At 47.6% G+C, this 23,099-nt stretch overlaps 2 protein-coding genes and 1 long non-coding RNA gene across 5 annotated transcripts in view; 2 read left to right on the forward strand and 1 right to left on the reverse strand.

The window, feature by feature from the left end:
- eif2b5 (eukaryotic translation initiation factor 2B, subunit 5 epsilon) overlaps positions 1–4,600 on the forward strand; it is a 41,453-nt gene extending 36,853 nt beyond the window's left edge. Inside the window, exon 16 of the mRNA XM_067994887.1 lies at positions 1,148–4,600. Coding sequence (XP_067850988.1) covers positions 1,148–1,210 — 63 coding nt within the window. The 3' untranslated portion in view covers positions 1,211–4,600. The remainder of the gene's footprint in view (positions 1–1,147) is intronic.
- An 11,604-nt stretch (positions 4,601–16,204) lies between these two features.
- LOC137331243 (uncharacterized) lies at positions 16,205–20,575 on the reverse strand. Its single transcript, XR_010965405.1, has 2 exons — positions 19,834–20,575; positions 16,205–16,897 (listed from the first exon to the last, which is right to left on the reverse strand). It is a non-coding gene; the product is annotated as an uncharacterized lncRNA (long non-coding RNA).
- LOC137331241 (segment polarity protein dishevelled homolog DVL-3) overlaps positions 19,307–23,099 on the forward strand; it is a 115,367-nt gene continuing 111,574 nt past the window's right edge. For 2 of the 3 annotated variants that reach the window (XM_067994889.1, XM_067994888.1), the window contains exon 1: positions 19,309–19,943. In XM_067994889.1, the coding sequence (XP_067850990.1) occupies positions 19,783–19,943 (161 nt within the window). In that variant the 5' untranslated portion in view covers positions 19,309–19,782. Of the gene's footprint in view, positions 19,944–23,099 lie in introns of all 3 variants that reach the window. The other variant, XM_067994890.1, reaches the window with a different exon arrangement.

Consider the following 23,099-nt stretch of genomic DNA (forward strand, 5'->3'; position numbering starts at 1 on the left):
GAGACGGGTCAGCCTATTCGGGGGAGGTGGGGAGACGGGTCAGCCTCTTCGGGGGAGGAGGGGAGACGGGTCAGCCTCTTCGGGGGAGGAGGGGAGACTGGTCAGCCTCTTCGGGGGAGGAGGGGAGACGGGTCAGCCTCTTCGGGGGAGGAGGGGAGACAGGTCAGCATCTTCGGGGGAGGAGGGGAGACGGGTCAGCATCTTCGGGGGAGGAGGGGAGACGGGTCAGCCTCTTCGGGGGAGGAGGGGAGACTGGTCAGCCTCTTCGGGGGAGGAGGGGAGACGGGTCAGCCTCTTCGGGGGAGGAGGGGAGACGGGTCAGCATCTTCGGGGGAGGTGGGGAGGCGGGTCAGCATCTTCGGGGGAGGTGGGGAGACGGGTCAGCATCTTCGGGGGAGGAGGGGAGACGGGTCAGCATCTTCGGGGGAGGAGGGGAGACTGGTCATCCTCTTCGGGGGAGGAGGGGAGACGGGTCAGCCTATTCGGGGGAGGTGGGGAGACGGGTCAGCCTCTTCGGGGGAGGAGGGGAGACGGGTCAGCCTCTTCGGGGGAGGAGGGGAGACTGGTCAGCCTCTTCGGGGGAGGAGGGGAGACGGGTCAGCCTCTTCGGGGGAGGAGGGGAGACGGGTCAGCCTCTTCGGGGGAGGAGGGGAGACGGGTCAGCCTCTTCGGGGGAGGAGGGGAGACGGGTCAGCCTCTTCGGGGGAGGAGGGGAGACGGGTCAGCCTATTCGGGGGAGGAGGGGAGACGGGTCAGCCTATTCGGGGGAGAAGGGGAGAAAGTTTAAGGAGAAAGAGAAACAAATCACAAATAAAATTGACCTTCGATCTGTTTTGATAACTGAAGCAATTTGAAAACAGCCGTTAAGTTAACCCATTAGTTCTACGAATTATTTGTGGTCTAGGACAGATAATGGGCAATCAGATCCTGAATAATAACTCCAGGCTGATACTATGCAAAGCAGATGTTCATTTGGGACTTGATGTGGGTGATTTAATTGCATTGGAATGGCCTCCTGTGCTGTACCTTTTGAAGGAGGACAGTCTATTGTGTATAGGAATCGTCTTGTCGACAGGCTGGTTGGAATTGGTGCTTTGTGGGTTTTGCATTTTCACAACATTTCCTAATTGGCTCCTTTGTTCTTCAGCTCCAGAAGTTTATCAAATGGCTCGAAGAAGCAGAGGAAGAATCTTCTGAGGGAGAGGATTAACCAGATTACACAACGACTCACGGACCGCTCATTCACACGGCAAAGCCACCACGAGGAGAGGCTACAGAAGTGCCAGACAGACCTGAAGCTCGTTTGGTTTTTGTTTAATTTTAAGTACAGGAGTGGAAGGAGTGAAAGAGCTTGCAGAAGAATGAGAGGCTCTGAACGGATGGGAATGGACTTTTGGCTTTTGGGAACTCCAGCCGATTTCTGCACCTTGGAAAAACTTCAATAACTGACAGTCTTTCACCTTTGGGACCTGCATTTAGATCTCTCAGATTAACGGGATCGAAGTCTCTGCTCGCTGCTGACGCTGAGAGTTGTACGTGAAATGAGCGTGGGCAATCAGAGCCTAGCTCCTATTAGGCATGAGACACAGCAGAAAACTCTCATTCAGCACCAAATTTATAATCTTGCTCAGAGAAGTCACAACATGGTTGGAAAAGGAAAAACTGTCACACTGTGCAGTAGTGGGCTGGAACACGAGGGCAATGTATCGGTTTACTCTGTATCTAACCCGTGCTGTACCTGCCCTGGGAGTGTTTGATGGGACAGTGTAGAGGGAGCTTTACTCTGTATCTAACCCGTGCTGTACCTGCCCTGGGAGTGTTTGATGGGACAGTGTAGAAGGAGCTTTACTCTGTATCTAACCCGTGCTGTCCCTGCCCTGGGAGTGTTTGATGGGACAGTGTAGAAGGAGCTTTACTCTGTATCTAACCCGTGCTGTCCCTGCCCTGGGAGTGTTTGATGGGACAGTGTAGAGGGAGCTTTACTCTGTATCTAACCCGTGCTGTACCTGCCCTGGGAGTGTTTGATGGGACAGTGTAGAGGGAGCTTTACTCTGTATCTAACCCGTGCTGTACCTGCCCTGGGAGTGTTTGATGGGACAGTGTAGAAGGAGCTTTACTCTGTATCTAACCCGTGCTGTCCCTGCCCTGGGAGTGTTTGATGGGACAGTGTAGAAGGAGCTTTACTCTGTATCTAACCCATGCTGTCTTTGCCCTGGGAGTGTTTGATGGGACAGTGTAGAGGGAGCTTTACTCTGTATCTAACCCGTGCTGTACCTGCCCTGGGAGTGTTTGATGGGACAGTGTAGAAGGAGCTTTACTCTGTATCTAACCCGTGCTGTCCCTGCCCTGGGAGTGTTTGATGGGACAGTGTAGAGGGAGCTTTACTCTGTGTCTAACCCATGCTGTCTTTGCCCTGGGAGTGTTTGATGGGACAGTGTAGAAGGAGCTTTAATCTGTATCTAACCTGTGCTGTCCCTGCCCTGGGAGTGTTTGATGGGACAGTGTAGAGGGAGCTTTAATCTGTATCTAACCTGTGCTGTCCCTGCCCTGGGAGTGTTTGATGGGACAGTGTAGAAGGAGCTTTAATCTGTATCTAACCCGTGCTGAAAGTGCTTGATAAGACAGAATTGAGGGAACTTAACCTGAACTGTAGTTGACGAGGAGTGTTTTATTGGGGCTTTATTCTGTGTCTAGGCCACAGCATACCTGACCTGAGAGCGCTTGCTCTCAGGTCAGGTATGCCTGACACTGGTTGCCAAGAGTTCATTCCTAGCAGTAACATCCCTTAGAGGAGCACAAAAAAATAATTGAAAGAAGACGTGTCAGAGATTCTAGAAGAGTGGAGGTGTGTTGAACGCGCCTCACTGCTGCTCTTTCAGTAATGGATAGCTGGTACCCGTCAGTGACAAGAGAATATAACCATATTGCTCAAGTGCTCGGTCATTTTCCAGTGTCCCCTGAAGGGAAGGGAACCGCACTGGAGGAAATAACTTAGTGAATAACTCTGCCTCCCTCCCCTTGAGATGCCGGAGAGAGATTCTGAGCAGGCAGGGGGCCGTTTTAAACTGTGTTTTTGGGCTGTAGTGTAAGCAGGAAGGTTTTCCTTTACTAAGATGGCTGTGCCTTGGCTTCATATTCTCACTGCCATCATCCTTAACAATAAAGGGGAGCCCGAGCCCCACAGGATGTACTGGAGAGTTCCATTGAACAACCCCAGACAGCGTATGACATATATATATGGAGAAACCGCTGTTTTATTATGTAGCAATAGAAAATAGTTTCGGTGGTGAGCGGCTCGCTCGGATCAAGGGGTAAAGAATCTGTACCGATATAGAAGGCTCCGGGTTCTCTCCCAAGCTGATCTCGGCAGTGCAGTAAGAGGGTTGCTAAACTTGGCCTCCGTGCCCCTGGGTTAGGGAGGGGCTTCTGTTCCCGATCGCTGATCCCTGCTGGAAAGTCACATTTGGATGGGGACGTGATCGGGCTTGTCTGCGATGCCCACTGTGGTTCAATAGCCACCACTCAGAGTCTAAGTTGACATGTCAAGTCACTTTGGCCAAGTATTGGAGAAAGCCCAGCGCCAATGGGACCTGTACCCCAACCTGGAACCAGCACCCCAACCTGGAACCAGCACCTATGGGACATGGTGCCTATTGGACCCATATCTCAACACTTAGCTGGCACCTGTGCCCCAATTCACAGGCCGGCCCCCGCGGAGCCCGCACCCCGGCACGGGCCGGCCCCCGTGGTCCTGTGGAACCCGGACCATGACATGGACTGAACAACTTTAATTGGGTCGGGAGAAAATTGGCACAAAAATATCAATTTAAAGAAACTTTGTGATGTTTTGTGCAGAATTGCCTCCAACTGTTGGTGAATGAACGACAAAATTGTTTAACAATTAACAGGTCAGTGTTTGCAGAAGTGAGCTCAGTGCGAAAGTTAAGTACAGATGGGCTGCAAGAAGTTAAGCTGCAGTTTGCTGTTGCCACGTAGCAGGGGAGGGGATGAGCTGGCTTTTTAAGCAACAATCCCAAAGGTGCTTTTACTCAAGTAAAGTGCAGCCATCAGTAAGTGGACGGCGAACTCTCTCGTCAGCTGCAGTTAGAAGCGTAAAGCGTAAACCAGGTTCGCCAGCTCAGCTTGTGGTCGGTGTCTGACCGAGCGCAGAGCCAGGAGGGGATTTAAATGGGCAAAGTGACGCTGGAGGCAGGGCCGCTGGCCTGAAACTGGCATCAATCTGTGGCTGAACTCGCTGGGACTGGGCTGGATGGGTACTGCGTTTTCAGGAATTTCTTTTTTTTGTGTGTGTGTGGAACAAAAACTCTCAAGTCTCTTGAGCGAATATATGTAGAAATTGGCAGCAACTCCAAAACCTGCCCCGAAAATAAATGCTCCACAAGGAGCATGAGATCCAATTGGAACTTGCTCACATATTTATTTTTTTTCCCCCCCGTGTTTTTTGGCACATGAACCAAAGTGCAGGAAACATTTTTGTATATAAAGTATTGTGGAAGGAGGACTGATCGATCGACGTGCCAGGCTGCTCCTGAAACAGATTTGGGTGAAAATGTTAATAATTAAAGAGGACATGATGGAGGATGGATCGAATTTGTGAAATGTTTAATTCTCCTCTGAAATTACTGTTTTGTACGGAAGGCCGTTAGTTAAATATATTGCATAATTGTCGGGAAGGTGGCTGTGATTTCATTAGCCTCACCACGTTGGGAAACCGCAGCTTTTTTTTAAAAAAAAAGATGCTTTGCAATCTCTGTAACTCATCTTTTAGGAACAGGAGGAGGCCGTTCAGCCCCTCAAGCCTCTTCCGACATTCAATTAGATCATGGCTGATCTGTATCTTAACTCCTTCTACCCACCTTAGATCTGTACCCCGAACACAAATCTACCGATCTCAATTTTGACGTTTTCAATTGACCCCCAGCCTCAACACAAAACAGACAGTAAGAGCTACAAAAACAGAGTATGAAAAGAAACTTGCAAGGGATATCAAAACCAATACGAAGAACTTTTATAATTACATTAGGAAAAAGAGGGTGGTCAGGAGCAGTGTTGGCCCCTTAAAAACTGAAAGTGGGGATATTGTCATTGACAACGGGGAAATGGCGGACATGTTGAACGATTACTTTGCGTCAGTATTTGCAGTAGAAAAAGAGGATAGCATGTCGGAAATCCCAAGAAAACTAACATTGAATCGGGGACAGGGACTCGATAAAATTAACATAAGTAAAGCAACAGTAATGAAGAAAATAATAGCACTAAAGAGTGACAAATCCCCAGGACCAGATGGTTTCCATCCCAGGGTTTTAAAGGAAGTAGGTGAGCACATTGCAGATGCCCTAACTATAATCTTGCAAAGTTCTCCAGATTCAGGAACTGTCCCTCCAGATTGGAAAATTGCACATGTCACTCGGCTTTTTAAGAAAGGAGAAAGAGGGAAACCAGGGAATTATAGATCAGTTAGCCTAACATCTGTTGTGGGGAAAATGCTGGAGTCTATAATTAAGGATAGGGTGACTGAACACCTCGAGAATTTTCAGTTAATCAGAGAGAGCCAGCATGGATTTGTGAAAGGTAGGTCATGCCTGACAAACCTGATTGAATTTTTTGAAGAGGTGACTAAAGTAGTGGACAGGGGAATGTCAATGGATGTTATTTATATGGACTTCCAGAAGGCATTTGATAAGGTCCCACATTAGAAGAGACTATTAGCTAAGATAGAAGCCCAAGGAATCGAGGGAAAAGTACAGACTTGGTCAGGACGTTAGCTGAGCGAAAGGCGACAGAGTAGGGATAATGGGTAAGTACTCACATTGGCAGGATGTGACTAGTGGAGTCCCGTAGGGATCTGTCTTGGGGCCTCAATTATTCACAATATTTATTAACAACTTAGATGAAGGCATAGAAAGTCTCATAGCTAAGTTTGCCAATGACACAAAGATTGGTGGCATTGTAAGCAGTGTAGATGAAAACATAAAATTACAAAGGGATATTGATAGATTAGGTGAATGGGCAAAACTGTGGCAAATGGAATTCAATGTAGACAAATGTGAGGTCATCCACTTTGGATCAAAAAAGGATAGAACATGGTACTTTCTAAATGGTAAAAAGTTAAAAACAATGGATGTCCAAAGGGATTTGGGGGTTCAGGTACATAGATCATTGAAGTGTCATGAACAGGTGCAGAAAATAATCAATAAGGCTAATGGAATGCTGGCCTTTATATCTAGAGGACGAGAGTACAAGGGGGCAGAAGTTATGCTGCAGCTATACAAAACTCTGGTTAGACCGCACCTGGAGTACTGTGAGCAGTTCTGTGCACCGCACCTTCGGAAGGACATATTGGCCTTGGAGGGAGTGCAGCGTAGGTTTACTAGAATGATACTCGGACTTCAAGGATTAAGTTACGAGGAGAGATTACACAAATTGGGGCTGTATTCTCTGGAGTTTAGAAGGTTAAGGGGTGATCTGATTGAAGTTTATAAGATATTAAGGGGAACAGATAGGCTGGATAGAGAGAAACTATTTCCGCTGGTTGGGGATTCTATGAGTTGGGGGCACAAAATTAGAGCCAGACCTTTCAGGCGTGAGATTAGAAAACATTTCTACACACAAAGGGTGGTAGAAGTTTGGAACTCTCTTCCGCAAACGGCAATTGATGCTAGCTCAATTGCTAAATTTAAATCTGAGATAGCTAGCTTTTTGGCAACCAAAGGTATTAAGGGATATGGGCCAAAGGCACGTATATGGAGTTAGATCACAGATCAGCCATGATCTGATCAAATGGCGGAGCAGGCTCAAGGGGCTGAATGGCCTACTCCTGTTTCTATGTTCCTAACAGCTTTTTGGGGGAGAGGGTTCCAGATTTCCACTCCCTTCTGTGTGAAGAAGTGCTTTCTTCCACCTGCAAAGGACTGACTCCCAACAGTGTGTACCCTGCCCCTTGATAGAAAATTACTGTTCGATATACGGCTCAGCATCCATTTCAATGTGCCGTCTCCCCTTTCTTTGTTTCTGAGAACTTGGAATGTGCAAATTGTTTCTGCATGTGTCACATCGCTGACTCGGATTGGAACTCCCCGAGTCCGCACCGTGTGTTCAGGGGGAGGTATCTGAAGGGGGATCATGGAACCTCTCCAATGGAATAAGTTCCCCTTCAGTGCACGTACTGTCCCCTCACAAAGGACCCATTCTCATGTTAGCTAAAGCCAGTCATACATCGAGAGAAGCTTGAGTTACAGAATGCACATCCGTGTCCCAAACCCAACCATAACTTTGCCCATTAAATTCCACGGAAGGAGTGCCTCGGTTTCTATTTGAAAATCGAATGTTTGGGGATTTAAGATGACATTTATTTTGAGGATTATCCCTGTTACCAGCTGACGTGATTCCTCCTGTGAACGATCACGTTTGCTAATTCCCCTTTCTAAAGCTTGACACCATCTGTTACCCTTTCTACTTGCATTTGGTATCGGATCTCTGAGTTCTGATTGCCGATGAGCGCATTGTAGAATCTTGAGTGTCGTACTCCGTACCAAATCGGTACGGTTACAATGTAGGAACAGCTGGACGATAAAAGACCAAGGTCCATCTAGTTCGCCTTCTACCGTCCTGGTAATCGCAGGATACAACGATAATGGAGTTGTTGACTAATCACGGCAATCAATCTCTATCAATGAGTCTACAACAGACCCAGACATGAGGCGAAGAAAACCCCCAGTGGTGGAGAGCTTTGGGAACCATAGGTCCAAAGTCACCTGTTCCTCCCAAGCCTGTTATACTCACCACGTGTCATATCTCAAATTACTCATATACTGTATCCAAAATGTTATTTTCTGTAAAAAATCTATCTAATTTGCATTTGAATGAATCAAATACCAACTGTTTCCGGGGATCCTGTTCCATCCGTTTCCGCAGATTAGTTTTGAATTTACCCCCTGCCCCCCCCCCCCCCCCCCCAAGCCCAGGCCATGTCCTATGGTTCTACTGTGAAATAGCTTATCGTGGTCTTCATTATCCAGTCCCTTTAGAATCCTAAAAGCAGCTCGGAGGGTGTTATGCTGAACCTGCACCATGCATTGATCAGATCAGACCATATCTCAAATACTGTCACAGATACCAGGGGGACATTCAGGATCTGGGGGTGGTGTGGAGAGGGGTCACGGGCTGATCCCTATCTAGCATTAGAGGACTGGATTAAGAGGAGTAACGATGGGAGAACCTGAAGCTGTGCAAGCTTGAAAGGAAGCGACTTAGAGTAGTATAAGATGGCAAACTCTATAGAAAAGGGAAATATTGGAAGACTTCAAACTAAAACCACAACACTAGGACATGGGGTCAAACCAGCGAAAGGTAAATTTAGGACTGATGGCGGGAAATTCTTCACACGAAAAGTGATCCAAAAGTGGAATGGAGATCTGGGTGAGGTAGAGGAGGCAAAATAAAACACTGGTATCATTTGAAAACCAGTTGGATTTTGTAATGGGACGATTATGGGACCTTTTGGTGAAGGTGAGCTGATTTGACTGGTCCTCGACTGTATCGTGTGCTCTGTGAGCAGTCCGTTTGAGACCTCAGAACAAGAAATAAGTTCCAACGAACTCCTGTTTACAGTTTTCACTCTCTGTTCACAGTAATGGGAGATGGGGTATATTTTATTCCCAAGCAACATTAAAAATAGAGCTTGTTGCAACAGAGTTTATATTCCACTCTCCTGGAGGCCTGGTAAATGAATGCTTTGGCTGGCTTGGGAGCGAGTCATGCACAGCTCATTCAGTTTCTGGGTCATTTTGAATTAGCTGATCGCAGCTAGGGCTCTGCTACAATTGATCGCAGCGCTCCTGAGCTAGAGAGGGGGGAAGAAAATGTCAAAACTCTTGCTTCTGATGCCTGCCCAGTGACATCAGTAGGCATATGACGAAAGGATTGGTCTCGGCTTTGATGTCCCACCCCGGTTAAAAAGCCTGGCCAACGTGTTAGACTTGCAAAATAGAAATTGTATGCCAGCAAACAGCACCGTTGCGGGGGGGGGGGTGGAGGGTGGTGTTGGAGAGGTGGAAGGAGGAGGTGAAGTTAATATTCAGCTGCACTTAATTTGCTTACTGAAAAGTTTTTCACCTTGTCTCAATTGGTAGAGCTGTTGCCTCTGTTGTCGGTTCAAGGAGATTTGAGCACTTTATCTAGGCTGACACTTCAGTACTGTACTGTTGGAGATGCCGTCTTTCAGATGAGAGGTTAAACCAAGGCCCTTCTACCCCCTACGATGGATGTAAAAGATCCCATGGCCGCTATATGAAGGAGAGCTGGAGAGTTCTCCCCGGTCAACGTTTATCCCAACGTCAGTAAAAGAGAGGACCTGGTCGTTATCACATTAATGTTTGTGGGATCTTGCTGTGCGCAAATTTGCTGCCGCGTTTCCCCCCGTTACAACAGTGACTACACTTCAAAAGTATTTCATTGGTTGCAAAGCACTTTCGGATATCCTGAGGTTGTGAAAGGCACTATATAAATGCAAGTCCTTGTATGTTGTTAGAGGTGCTGTCCCCTGCATGAAATGTTATACCACGGCCTTAAGGGTTCAGGTGATCGTTCATGATTGAGTTGCACTACTTGAAGAGTTCTCCCGATGGTTGTGGCCAACACTCCTTAACCCATAACCCCAAAGATTAACCAATTGGTCCATTTGTGCACAAAATGACTGCTGCAATTGCCTACGTGACAATCACTGCACTTCAAAGTTAATCATGGTGTGCGATGCACTTTGAGATGTTTCTAAGATATGTGATAAGGTGCAACGTAAATACAGGTTGTTCTGTCCACTCTCCGCAACGCTGGTGGGGAGGGCCAGACCCCCACAGGAGATGACTGTACCGGTGCAAACCTTGAGGAAACACACAGGTTGCTGCAGCTAAGCATCCTGTATCAATTCAAAATGTCTGAGGCTGTGAAGATTCGCACCTCGCTGCCACCTGCCTGTGAGAACAGGAAAAAGCAAAGTAACAGCTGCCTCACTCTCCGTTACCATTTCAGACTTCCTCCAATACTCTTTCCACGAGCAAACAGCTTGATGGCTTCTTTCAGCAGACCCAGTCTCCTATGAACTGTAACCTGTGTCTCTACTGCTTTCAGTTAGCATAGTCGTGGTCTATCGACCCCAATCATGGTAAGTGCTTACTGAAAATCTCGTAGAAAGCCCAAGACATTTGTCAGTTCGGACGGTAGCGCAATATGTCATGTGACCTATACTGGCTCCTGGTGCACCAATGCCTGGATTTTAAAATTCTCATCCTTGTTTTCAAATCCCTCCATGGCCTCGCCCCTCCCTATCTCTGTAACCTCCCCCAGCCCTCTGAGATCTCTGCGCTCCTCCAATTCTGGCCTCTTGTTGATCCCCCACCATTGTCTAGGCTCTAGGCTCAGGAATTCCCTCCTTAAATCTGTCCACCTCCTTTAAGACTCTCCTTAAAGCCTATCTCTTTGACCAAGCTTTGTAGCTGTGAGTCGGATGAATTGACTATGAACACCCATTTCTAATAATGCATCTGGAATTCATTTTAGAACTAGAGTCTCATCACTTTTTTAAAAAAAACACACATATGAATCACTAGCAGATCTTTTGTGGCATTTAGTGGTGAGTTAGAAGTTTCATAAGATCATCATTTGGAGGCAGCGCTGGGATCTGGGAGCACTGGATAGAGGGCCTAGGTCTGAAGGTTTAACTGTATATTGAGAGGGTCCTAGGGTTTGGGAGCAGTGGGACAGGTATTGGAATCACTGGGACAGGGGGACCCAAGATCTGGGAATATTGGGGATGAGGTTCTCAGAGTCTAAGAGCTCTGGGGGTGGTCCCGGGATCACTGGTAATACAAACTAGGGGTTTATGAGCAGTGATAGGAATCCTGGAATGTTGGGGCGGGGGGGTCTGAGAAGGGAGCTCCTGGTGTCCAACAGGATTGGGATGGGGTTTGGAGCACGGGACGAACCTTGCCATTGTTGGGGGTGGGGTTGCTGGGAGCTGGCATTAATGGATAATTGGACTCGAACTCTCTTGGCCTCTTTCCGACTATTAAGTGCCACTCCCCCACGTGCTCCCGCTCATCACCTGACTCACTCGCAGCCCCTTTTGCTGCCTCAGGTACTCCCCCATCATCAGCGGTGCCTCTCTTTATATTTCTGCTTTAAAACATTTGAGTAAATGTTCTGCTTTTAAAATCAATGGATCGAAAATCACAGGCTGCAGATGCAAACTTTCCCAATAGGTGTTCCTGGCACGCACCAGTAGCATAAAATTGACCCTTTAGTGTACTGTTACTCTTAGTGAGTTTCCAGGCTTATACAGTCTTTAATATACACACATTTCTATAAACAAAAATTACTTCATAAGTTGTTCAAAAGTTCCTCCATTATGTAGTTTGCAAGTTTTCAGATAAAAAGAAAACCTTAAGCCTCAAAAATGGTTCAGAAGAGAATGATTTTAAACTGAATTTAGACCAAAATCAAGGTACGAAGTGACTTAAAAAATTAATTCTATGTACATTTTTTTTATAACTATCAACCAGATGTTGTCTGGCTGAGCAGTTTATAATAGGGAACATCATTTGTCAGATCACTTGCCTGGAATAAAACTTTTGAGAATTCAATCTCGAGCTTCTTTCGAGTGCCTTGGGAAGAAGCAAAGTAACTCTCAAATCCTCAGAGGACTGAGAGGACACAACTCTTCACCTGCTGGCGATGCACAGGTTGCACGCTGGGAAAGTTTGCAATCTGCGCGTGCTCGGGATGTACCAACGTGGTCGATCCCTCCAAATGTAAAAAAAAATGTCCCTTCGAAGCCTAGGCTTTGAGACAGGTTGAAGCCTTGAAGTAAACAATTTTTAAAAAGGCATTAAAAGACGTCAGTAGGTAAATACAATTGTGTTATTGTGAAATACCAATTATTAATATCCGATACTTTTACAAGTTCACTCGCAATTCAGTCCCATCTCCACTGACCAACGGTGGCTCCTGGTCCCCCGGTGCCTCAAATTTAATATTCTTGTCCTTGTTATTAAACCCTCCCATTGCCTCATTCCCTACCTTAGTATTCCCCTTCCCCCAACACTCCATTCCTCTGACCCTGGCCTCTTGTATATCCCCCTCCCTCTGCCCCACCATTGGCGGCTATTCCTTTAGCTAATGAGGTAGACTTCCTAATCTCTCTTCCTTTGGCTCCGTGTCTTCATACCTCTCTGAAGAGTTAAAGGCACAATATGGACGGCTGTGTATAAATAAAATGTGTGTGTGTGTGTGATTTTTGATTTTTTATATTTTGTTTAAAATCTTATTTTGGCAATTGGAAATGTAGTTACTGAGGAAAAAAATTGCAGATGAATTATTTTTCAGAAAACATTGTGTGACCCAATTGATTCAGCAACTAACTGTGACGGTGAAATGTTGACATACGGTTTTCCCATTGTGAAATGTTTATATAGACAGTTTCAATATTAAATGCTGATATAAAAGCATTATGCTCATTGAGTAACTAAGCTACACAGATCAAAAAGGTCCCAAATAACCCTTGAGTTACATGAAGTCAGCCAGGGCAGCAGCGGAGCTACAGACAGCCTTGACACTTGTGTTGGAGAGAGAGAAAATTCTGTCAATAGTTCCCTCTCCTGATTGTTCTCTAGGGGCCCCGAGCTGGAATTGTCCTCATGTGACCATTGGTTGAGGTCAGTATTGTGGTCATATGTGATGCCCTCTGTGATCAAATGACCTGTTAACCTTTACTGTTTAGGGTCACAAGTGAAGGAGAGAAAATTGGAATGGAGGTGAGTAATGTTTATGGAGGTGGCAGTAGGGGGTCTTTGTGATGGAGAAGATATGGGGTCGGAAACTCAGCTTGGGGTGAAACAGAGTGCCAGGGTTCAACCTGAGACATTGGTCAGGGAGGGGAATGGGACTGGTGATGATAATTTGATATGGAATTTGTGACAGGGACTGAAGATGATGGTTTTGGACTTCCCAATGTTTATGCTGGAGGAAGTTACAGCCCATCCAAGACCGGTTATTGGACAAGCAGCCGGATAGCAGAGGCAGTGGAGGGGTCGATAGAGATGGTGAATCGCTTGAGCTTGGTGTGATCAGCAGACATGTGAAAGCTGACCCCATGACTGCAGATAATGTGATGATGTGGAGATGCCAGTGATAGACTGGGGTGGACAAATGTAAGGAGTCCACCCCAGTCTATCATTTACATTTACAGATAATGTCGCAGCAGGGCAATATGCAAATGAGGAAGAAGAGGGGAGGCAATGATGGATTCTTGGAGGACTCCCAAGGTGATTTTGTGGGGGTAGGGATGCTCTGGAATATAGAAACATAGGAACAGGAATAAGCCATTGATCCTCTCGAGCCTACGGAACACCACTTGTCACATCCCGCCAATCAGAGAACGTTCCCTTTATCCCTCCTCTCTGTCTCAACCAATTCCCAATCCATATCACGAGATTACCTCCAATTCCCTGGCTTTTTATTTTTGCTAATAATCCCTTATGTGGAACCTTATCAAATGCCTTCTGTAAGTCCATATAGACAACATCCATAGGTACTCCCCTATTCACCATGTTAGTGACCTCCTCAAAAAAATTCAATTAGATTAGTCAGAAAGAACCCATTACAAATGCATTCTGACCCTCTTTGATCAGCTTTGATACTTGTCCAAGTGCTCAGTCACTCTCTCATAAGAACGTAAGAAATAGGAGCAGGAGTAGGCCATACCTTGAGCCTGCTCCGCCATTCAATAAGATCATGGCTGATCTTCGACCTCAACTCCACTTTCCCGCCCTATCCCTTGATTCCCTTAGTGTCCAATTATCCATCGATCTCAGTCTTGAATATACTCAACGACTGAGCACCCACAGCCCTCTGGAGTAGAGAGTTCCAAAGATTCACAACCCTCTGAGTGAAGAAATTTTTCCTCATCTCGGTCCTAAATAGCTGACCCCTTATCTTGAGACTATGACCCCTAGTTCTAGACTCTACACCCAAGGGAAACAGCCTCTCAGCATCTACCCTGTCAAGCCCTCTAAGAATTTTATATGTTTCAAGGAGATCACCTCTCATTCTTCTGAACTCCAGAGAATATAGGCTGATGATAGATTTCAATAACTTCCCCACAACTGATGTTAAACCGATGGGTCTGTAGTTACCCGGTTTCTCCCTCCCTCCCTTCTAATGTTACCATGGGGTGGCCATGGAGGGTTTCAAAGATAGGGATGAGGATTTGAAGTTGATGAGTTGGAGGAATGTGAGGATGCAGATCCCTGACTGAAGATCAAACAGCATCACAGGGAGCCCGAACCTCTCAACTAGCAAAGTTGAAACAATAACAAGCAATGCAAAACCTTCAAAGAAACTCCTGATGACATGAAACGGCAAGCACCGATGGGTCAGGTATGATGAAAACAGGATGCAAACGCTCCCTGGGTGTCAAGTCACCATATAAAAATGGTTTAATTTTCCAGGGTCTTTTCACAAGCTTGGACACTCCAACTGAACTTCTTTGCAGAGCTGGGTGATATGCTGTAGCAGCAGCTACATGGACCTTAATGACCTGGAGCAAGAATGATTGCAAATACCTCCAGATAACCAGAACATCTCACTCTAGGAGGCTGCATACGTTATCCTGCCACCAGTGAACAAAGCTCTCTTCACTCAGCATTGTGAACTTTTAAGATAAATGTTTTCCGCGATACTGTGAAACCTACGAGAAGCATGGCTGCTCCGTTCATGAGCCACCAAATGGAGGGGCTGAGGGGAGCCATGTCACATCTGCACCTCCATGAAAAAGCCCTGCACGAATGCGGGGACGAATTATGGACTAGTCAGTGCTCCGTTCCACAGGCGTGAGAACCTTGTCTTTCTCAGCAAGGATGGTCACCCGAATCCCTGTAAGTCCTCCAGTTGGATCCCCTGTATGGGAGGAAAGATGGAGGTGGGGGGGTGGGGTGGGGATCGACAGAAGCCTCATCAACATGCCACCATAATTGGTCTCAGTGCTTCTGGGTTAGAGAAGGGAAAATTGATCATGGTCCCTTGCTCCCGATCATGATCCAACAACCCATTGCTAGAAATGCACTTGTGTGAATATTGGATGAGAACAGAATGAAGTTTGATTGTGATATCCCCACCCTGTGGGTCACACACAAAGGATGATTACTTGTGGAAGTAGTGTGGAGACCCATAGCTATGGAACCATTCCCCAGCAAGGACTTAATGTCTTCAAGAGACAAGGTGAGTAGAAAAGTAGTGGGAAAAAAACTTCTCCACCGAGAATGGTTCCAGGGATGAGGAACTTCAGTTATGTGGATAGAAGCTGGGATCATTCTCCTTAGAGTAGAGAAGGTTAGGGGGAAGATTTAAAATGGGTGTTCAAAATTATGAAAGGTTTTGATAAGGATAGGGATAAACTGTTTACACTGGCAGGAGGGTCAGTAACCAGAAGACACAGATTTAAGATAATTGACAAAAGAACCAGTGGGAAATGAGGAGAATTTATTTTACGCAGCAAGTTGTTATGATCTGGAACGCACTGCCTGAAAGGGCAGTGGAAGCAGATTCAATAATAACTTTCAAAAGGGAATTGGATAAATCTTTGAAACAGAAATGTTTGCAGGGCTATGGGGAAAGAGCCGGGGGAGTGGAACTAATTGGATAGCTCTTTCAAAGAGCTGACACAAGCACAATGGGCCGAATGACCTCCTTCTGTGCTGTAAGATTCAATAAGAAACTGAGGCACTGTCCAGCATATGACCATCCTAACTCCTGCAGGTAAATCTGCACACCAGGTTCTGGGAGATTGCTGAGATCTCGACAAAGATCTAAGAGTGCATTCACACCTCCCAAACCCACCACCTGGAAGGGCAAGGGCTGCAGGTGCATGGAGACACCATCACCTCCAAGTTCCCCACTAAGCCACACACCATCCTGACTTGGACATATATCGCCTGTTCCTTCATCATCATTGGGTCAAAATCATGGAACTCCTACCCAACAGCATTGTGGGAGTCCCTACACCACGTGGACTGCAGTGTTTCAAGAAGAAGGCCCACCACCACCAGCCAAGGGCAACTAGTGATGGGCAATGAAAGCTGGCCTTGCTAGCAATGCCCATATCTAGAGAATGAATAAAAGAAAACACCACAACTGTAGCAGTAATGTGTAATGATTCTGCTCTGCACCAACGCTAGTTATAATGTAAATGCTCCAAATCTGGAGTTGGGGCCTGACCTGACACTGGAATGAAATTTTAAAAAACTGGAATGTAACAAGGTGACGGGAGAGAGTCTCCAACATCTGGTCAGGTCAGAATTCTGGACTTGTACTACGCAAGTGTAAACCTTTAGTTAGACACACCCTTAATTGTCTCTACATGGTGTCCAATTGTGCCACTGAAGCTAATCCCTCCTCCTCAGGCATCTGTAGTGACAATCTGTGTGACATCCAGCAGAAAGTCCAGTGTGGTTCTGCCCGTATTTTTTATTGAGACACCTCAGTGGACTACAGAAGGGTTAGGACTCAGTCCCTCCTTGCTTGTTTATGGTGACGTCCTTGCTCCAGATCTGCCATTGACTTGTAGCCACATTGCTTGTAGGTTATGTGCATCCATCTCATCTTGGGTTCATGTTCTGTTGGGGATTGGCATTCTGTTCTATGAGAGAAGCATTCACTGGTTGAGAGACCACAAAACAATCTTGAAGCTGCAAGCTGCTTAGCATATTTCTTCCTCAAGACTAATGTTGTAAGGCATTGGATTTCTTCCGGCTGGTGCAGCGGCAGTGCCTCAGGAACTGCTGGTTGGGAAGGTTTTGTTAAAATGGCCTCATAAAGGATGTTGCATCTGGTACCACAAAGAAAGAAAGAACTTGCTTTTATATAATGCCTTTCACAACCTCAGGGCATCACAAAGCACTTTACAGCCAATTACGTACTTTTTGAAGTGTAGTCACTGTTGTAATGTATGAAACACAGCAGCTGATTTGTGCACAGTAAGGTCCCACAAACAGCAATGTGATAACGGCCAGATAATCTGTTTCTTTGGTGATGTTGGTTGAGCAACAAATATCAGCCAGGACACCAGGGGGAACTCCCCTCCCTGCTCTTCTTCGAAATAGTGCCATGGGATCTTTTGAGTCCACTTGAGAGGGTGGACGGGGCCTCGGTTTAACATCTCACCCAAAAGATGGCACCTCCAACGGTGCAGCACTCCCTCAGGATGCACTGGGAGTGTCAGCCCGGATTATGTACTCAAGTTTCTGGAGTGGGGCTCGAACCTGCAACCACCTGACTCAGAGATGAGAGAGTGCTACCCACTGAGCCACAGCTGACGCAAGAGGAACTCTACCATTAGCTCCAGGACTTGCATGTTGTGTTCAACCTGACTCTGCCTGAAGGCTGTGGCGTTCTAGTTATATTGTCCCAAAGCAATCTAATGGTAATGAAACTGCCCATATCTGACAGGAACTGAATACCTTGGAAGGTCAGGTCGTTTGCTGGTTCGAGATGAATTTTTTAATAAATTCCTCAGGAGCCCTGTCTTCAGGAAATACTCATGACCTACTCACACTGCAGATTCACCAGAATGATACCAGGGCTTAAAGGGTTATGAGGACAGGTTGCATAAACTTGGTTTGTACTCCCCTGAGTTCAGACAGTTACGGGACGATCTAATTGAGGTTTTTAAGATGATTAAGGAATTCGATAGGGTAGATACAGAGACACGATTTCCTCTGGTGGAGGAATCCAGAACAAAAGGGCAAATCTTTAAAATTAGTTCTGACGAAAGGTCTTCGACCTGAAACGTTAAATCTGTTTCTTTCTCCACAGATGCTGCCTGACTTGCTGCGCCTTGCCAGCATTTTCTGTTTTTACTTTAAAGTTAGAGCTGGGCCATTTAGGAGTGAAATCAGGAAGTTCTTTTACACACAAAGGCAACTATTGAAATCTAAAGATTTTCTGGTTCAACTTTCTTCTAGTGACATAGGAACAGGAGGAGGCCATTCAGCCCCTCAAGTCTGTTCCACCATTCAATCAGATCGTGGCTGATTTGTACCTCAACCCCCTTTACCCACCTTTGCTCCATATCCCTTGATACCCTTACCTAACAAAAATCTCTTGATCCCAGTCTGGATAATTTCAATTGACTCCCAGCATCCACAGACTTTTAGGGAGAGAGTTCCAGATTTCCACCACCCTTTTGTGTGAAAAAGTGCTTTTTTCCATATATCCCTATGGACTCCCATCGCAGTGTGTAACTGCATCTTGATTTATTGCAGCTTTTTTTTGCATCCAAACTCTAAGACAGGATCAGATGAAAACACTTCAGCGCAATCGTACCATCTTCCCATTAGAGTTTTAACATCCACATAAACAGGCAGACGGGACCATGGTTTAACGTCTCATCCAAAGGACAGCACCCCCAACAATGCTGCACTCCCCGATTACTGCAACGAACTGCCCGCCTACATCATGAGCTCCTTGAAGCCACAACCTCCTGATAGCGACGGTGCACTGAGGCTACTCGGGGCTGTGGCCAGCACAGTGCAGGCTGAGAGCCGCCGGTCTGATTCCAGTTACCCCAATCAATACTCTGGGGTTGGCATCAGTCTGGCTTTGATTGGGGTGACTGGAATAGGGTGTACTGGGACGCCATAGATTTGTTTTCATGAATATAAGTACATTTTTTCCCCACTTTGCTTCAGTCTCAGGACGAGCTTCAGTTATTGAGACTTGCTGCAGCGAACTGTCGGCCGACATTATGAGCTCTTTGAAACAAAGCAAACAAATATCACAACGCAATCCTCGAGTAGGCAGAGCATTCGCCCTGGCTCCATGGCTGGGGACTGAGTTTGACTCTTTGGCTGAGTGTTGAGTTTGACTCTTTGGCTGGGGATTGGCTTCATGACATGGCTATGGTTGTATGGCCGGCGAATATCTCTATGACTGGGCGCTGGGTCTATGGTGAGCTGGCACAGTGTGGCATCTTACAAATTTCTAGCCTTAACGCACCAAGTTTCATTCGCTGCCTGAATACTGTAATTCTGCATGAAAGGCCCCAGTTGCTGGGCCAGTTTCTGAGCGGATCTAACAAATCACTTGCCCGGGGCATCATCCCATGCCTCTGCCCTTATCTCACCCCCTGAGTGGTTTTAGTTCCAACAGAAGCTGCCAACTAAGCCCCTAAAGGCGTCGCACCCCTGGCACCGAGTCACAACCGAGCAGCAGCTCCCGGGGAAACAATCACTGGCAGCTGGCAGCCTGCGGGGCATCCATCGGCTGTCCCGGGGATTGATTGCACTGGCGCTGTGACGGGCGGCCGCTCCCCTCCCCGTCTGATTGGGGCTCTGTGTCCGCTGTCAGTGCTGGGCGGATCGGAGCGAAGCGAAGTCAAGCGCAGCCTCCCCTACTCCGGGCCGGGGAAAAGGATACAAAGTATCGGCCGGGAGAAGGATACAATCAGCGGGGGGGGGGGAAAGGATACAAAGTATCGGCCGGGAGAAGGATACAATCAGCGGGGGAAAGGACACAAAGTATCGGCCGGGGAACGGATACAATCGGCGGGGAACGGATACAAAGTATCGGGCGGGAGAAGGACACAAAGTATCGGGCGGCCTGAGGCGGAGTGTCGGCCGGGAGAAGGGAGACAAAGTGCCGGCCTCTCGGAGAGCCCCGAGTGTCGGAGCCTGAGCTCCGCCGGCCCCCCCCCCCCGCCCCCCGGACCCGGCCATGGGGGAGACTAAGATCATTTACCACATCGACGAGCAGGAGACCCCGTACCTGGTGAAGCTGCCGCTCCCGGCCGACCGGGTCACTCTGGCCGACTTCAAGCAGGTTCTCAACAAACCCAACTACAAGTTCTTCTTCAAATCCATGGACCAGGACTTCGGGTGAGAGCGGGGCCGAGGGCCGCGAGTGGGCGGGTGGCAGCAGATCTATGGCCCGGGTTTGTTTTCATGCTCGGAGATTGGGGCTTGGCCCTTTGGCCGGGCATTGGGTCAATGGCCCGGGATTGGGTTTGTTGCTATGGCCGGGGATTGGGGTTGTCCCTGTGGCCAGGGATTGGCTTGGTCTCTATGGCCGTAGATCGGCCCTACAGCCCGGGATTGGCTTGGTCTCTATGGCCGGGGATTGGGTTTGTGTCTATGGCCGGGGATTGGCCCTATAGCCCGGGATTTGGGGTTGTCCCTGTGGCCGGAGTCTGGGCCGCTCTCTCGGCCCCTCTTTCTCCTCCAAACTTGCTTTGAATCCAACCCGGGGGAAGTGGCCTTGGGCTCCCACCAGCACCGGCTCCGCGCTGGATTGGGACCGTTTGCCCGGCTGTTGCTGACAGTCCCCAAGGCCTGTCCCTTCAGCTTCCATTCTCTCTCTCCGGGGACACTCGAACCCCCGAATGCCCCCATTGCTGCTCCGGGTGAGGCCCTTAGCCCTTGGCCGGTGTCCGATTTGGGGGTGGGGTGAAATTCCGGCCCCGGGCCTCTTCCCCCAACCCCCATCAGGCCTGGAAAATGGCGGAGCCTCTTTGTGTTGAGCTGTTTTGCTGAAAGTTTAATATATTTTTAATGGGACAGAATCTTCCCCGCGGATTGAGCCTCGCGTCCCCTGGAGGGGAGTTTCCAGGGCCTGGCAATCCCATTCCTGCTGTCAGGAGTGTGGAGAAAACCTCCCCAGCATCTGGGGCCTGGAGGAGGATCTGAGTCTGACAGCTCCAGGCGTTTAGTGGGTGTTAAAATTTGATATTGTCACTCCACTCTCCGCAATAGTCTAGTAGCTGCAGTTTTATTGAAACATTCAGACTGAGAAATGCAACAACTTGCTTCTATACAGCACCTTTAAGATAGTAAACCGTCCCAAGGCGCTTCACAGGAGCATAATCAGACTAAAACTGACACCTAGCCACATAGAGAGATATTAGGACAGGTGACCATAAGCTTGGTCAAAGAGGTAGGTTTTAAGGGGGGGTCTTAAAGGAGGAGAGAGAGAGGCGGAGAGGTATGGGGAGTATTTCAGTGCTTAGGGCCTAGATGACAAAGGAGCAAAGGAAATCGGGGATGCACAAGAGGCCAGAATTGGAGGAGCGCAGAGGGCTGTAGGGCTGGAGGAATGTTACAGAGATAGGGAAGGGGCGAGGCCATGGAGCAAACCGTGAACGATGGGGAATAAATGAAAGATTACGTGCACTTGTACTGCTCCTTCAATATAGAAAAAAAATCCTAAAGGCACTTCATAAAGCTACGGGGGAAGATACAGAGAGGGCAAGTTAGCAGTCCAGCAAGAGACCCCCTCGCCACCTTAAAGGAGCAGCACCCCAAGCGTTAACCTATCTTGGGCACTGCAGCATTTTCTGTTTCTACGATGAGTCATTTTGTGTTTACAGCCCCCGCACTTCTGTGTAGCTTCAGGGGTAATTCCAGTAAAACAGAGAACTTCTCTCACTTGGGGTTGTTCTAGGTTTTCAGTGACTGGTAACAGTGAGTGTGTGAAGTTCCATTTTCTTTCCCATTGGGATCTCAGTAAAGTGTAGTGGGTGTGTGAAATTATCATAGTGTTCACTTGCACTGTGGATTCTCATACCCCCGCCTACAATACAATTATAGAAAGCGGCCTTCCAAACTTGGGTCTGTCAAAGTATAACGGGTACAGTACTGGTGGGTACAAGTCTGTCGAAGTATAACGGGTACAATACCGGTGGGTACAGGTCTGCCACTGTATAACACTGGGGTACCTATTGGTGGGTACAGGTCTGTCACTGTATAACACTGGGGTACAGTACTGGGGGGTACAGGTCTGTCACTGTATAACACGGGTACAGTACTGGTGGGTACAGGTCTGTCACTGTATAAAACTCGCATGCTGTGTAATGGGAGCAGTTTGAGAGGATGAAACAACAATCTTGCATTTATATAGCGCCTTTAACATAGTAAAGCATCCCAAGGGCTTCTCAGGAGCGTAATCTGACAAAATCTGACACCGAGCCACATAAAGAGATTGAAGGCCAGGTGACCAAAAGCTTGGTCAAAGAGGTAGGTTTAAAGGAGCGTCTTAAAGGAGGAGAGAGAGGTAGAGAGGTAGAGAGGTCGAAAGGTTTAGGGAGGGATTTCCAGAGTTTAGGGTCTAGGCAGCTGAAGGTACGGCCGCCAATGGTGGAGTGATTTTAAATCAAGGATGCGCAAGAGGCCAGAATTGCAGGAGTGCAGAGATCACGGAGGGTTGTCGGGCTGGAGGAGGTTATGGAGGGATTTGAAAACAAGGATGAGAATTGTAAAATCGAGGCTTCCCTGTACCGGGAGCCAATGTAGGTCAGCGAGCACAGGGGTGATGGGAGAATGGGACTTGGTGCGAGTTAGGATATGTGCAGCAGGGTTTCCGATGAGCTCGAGTTTACAGAGGATGCAGGGTGGGAGGCCGGTCAGGGGAGCATTGGAATAGTTGAGTCTAGAAGTAACAAAGATTATGTCTATGTTATGCACTCAAGTCCTGATCTGGGGCTTGAACCCACGACCTTCTGACCCTGTGGTGAGAAGTGCAATATGAGAATTATTCTTCTCAGTTGTTTTTTTAACCTTGTGAAACACAGCGACAAAAATTCAGCATATGTTTTAGTTTCAATGGCGCCGAGTGAGGTAATGTGTCACTAGAATTTTCGCTTTCACCTTTTGTGTCAGCTTGGCTCAGTTAGTAGCACTCTTGTCTCTCTGGTCAGAAGATCGTGGGCTCAAGCCCCACACTGAGGCCTGAGCTCACAGACAGGCGGCCACTTGCGTACCGTGGATTCTAATCCGGGCCGTACCTATGGGACTAAAGTCTCCTCCGTGTCTGCTGGCTGTAAAGATCCAATGTGCAACGAGATTTGGCCATTTCGATCCAGTTCCGAGTCAGCCTACAGGATAAAGTTGCCCACTAAATTAATAAACTCAGTCCGAGAGACCAATGGGTGGCTGGCATGGAAAATAAGAGGGGGGCGCTTTGTTAAGATTGGAACTGAGGCAGTGTAGTGGGAGCTTTACTCTGTAATTAACCTGTGCTGTACCTGCCCTGGGAGTGTT

The sequence above is a fragment of the Heptranchias perlo genome, chromosome 13 (assembly GCF_035084215.1).
Source record: "Heptranchias perlo isolate sHepPer1 chromosome 13, sHepPer1.hap1, whole genome shotgun sequence".
In the NCBI taxonomy this organism is placed as follows: Eukaryota; Metazoa; Chordata; class Chondrichthyes; order Hexanchiformes; family Hexanchidae; genus Heptranchias; species Heptranchias perlo.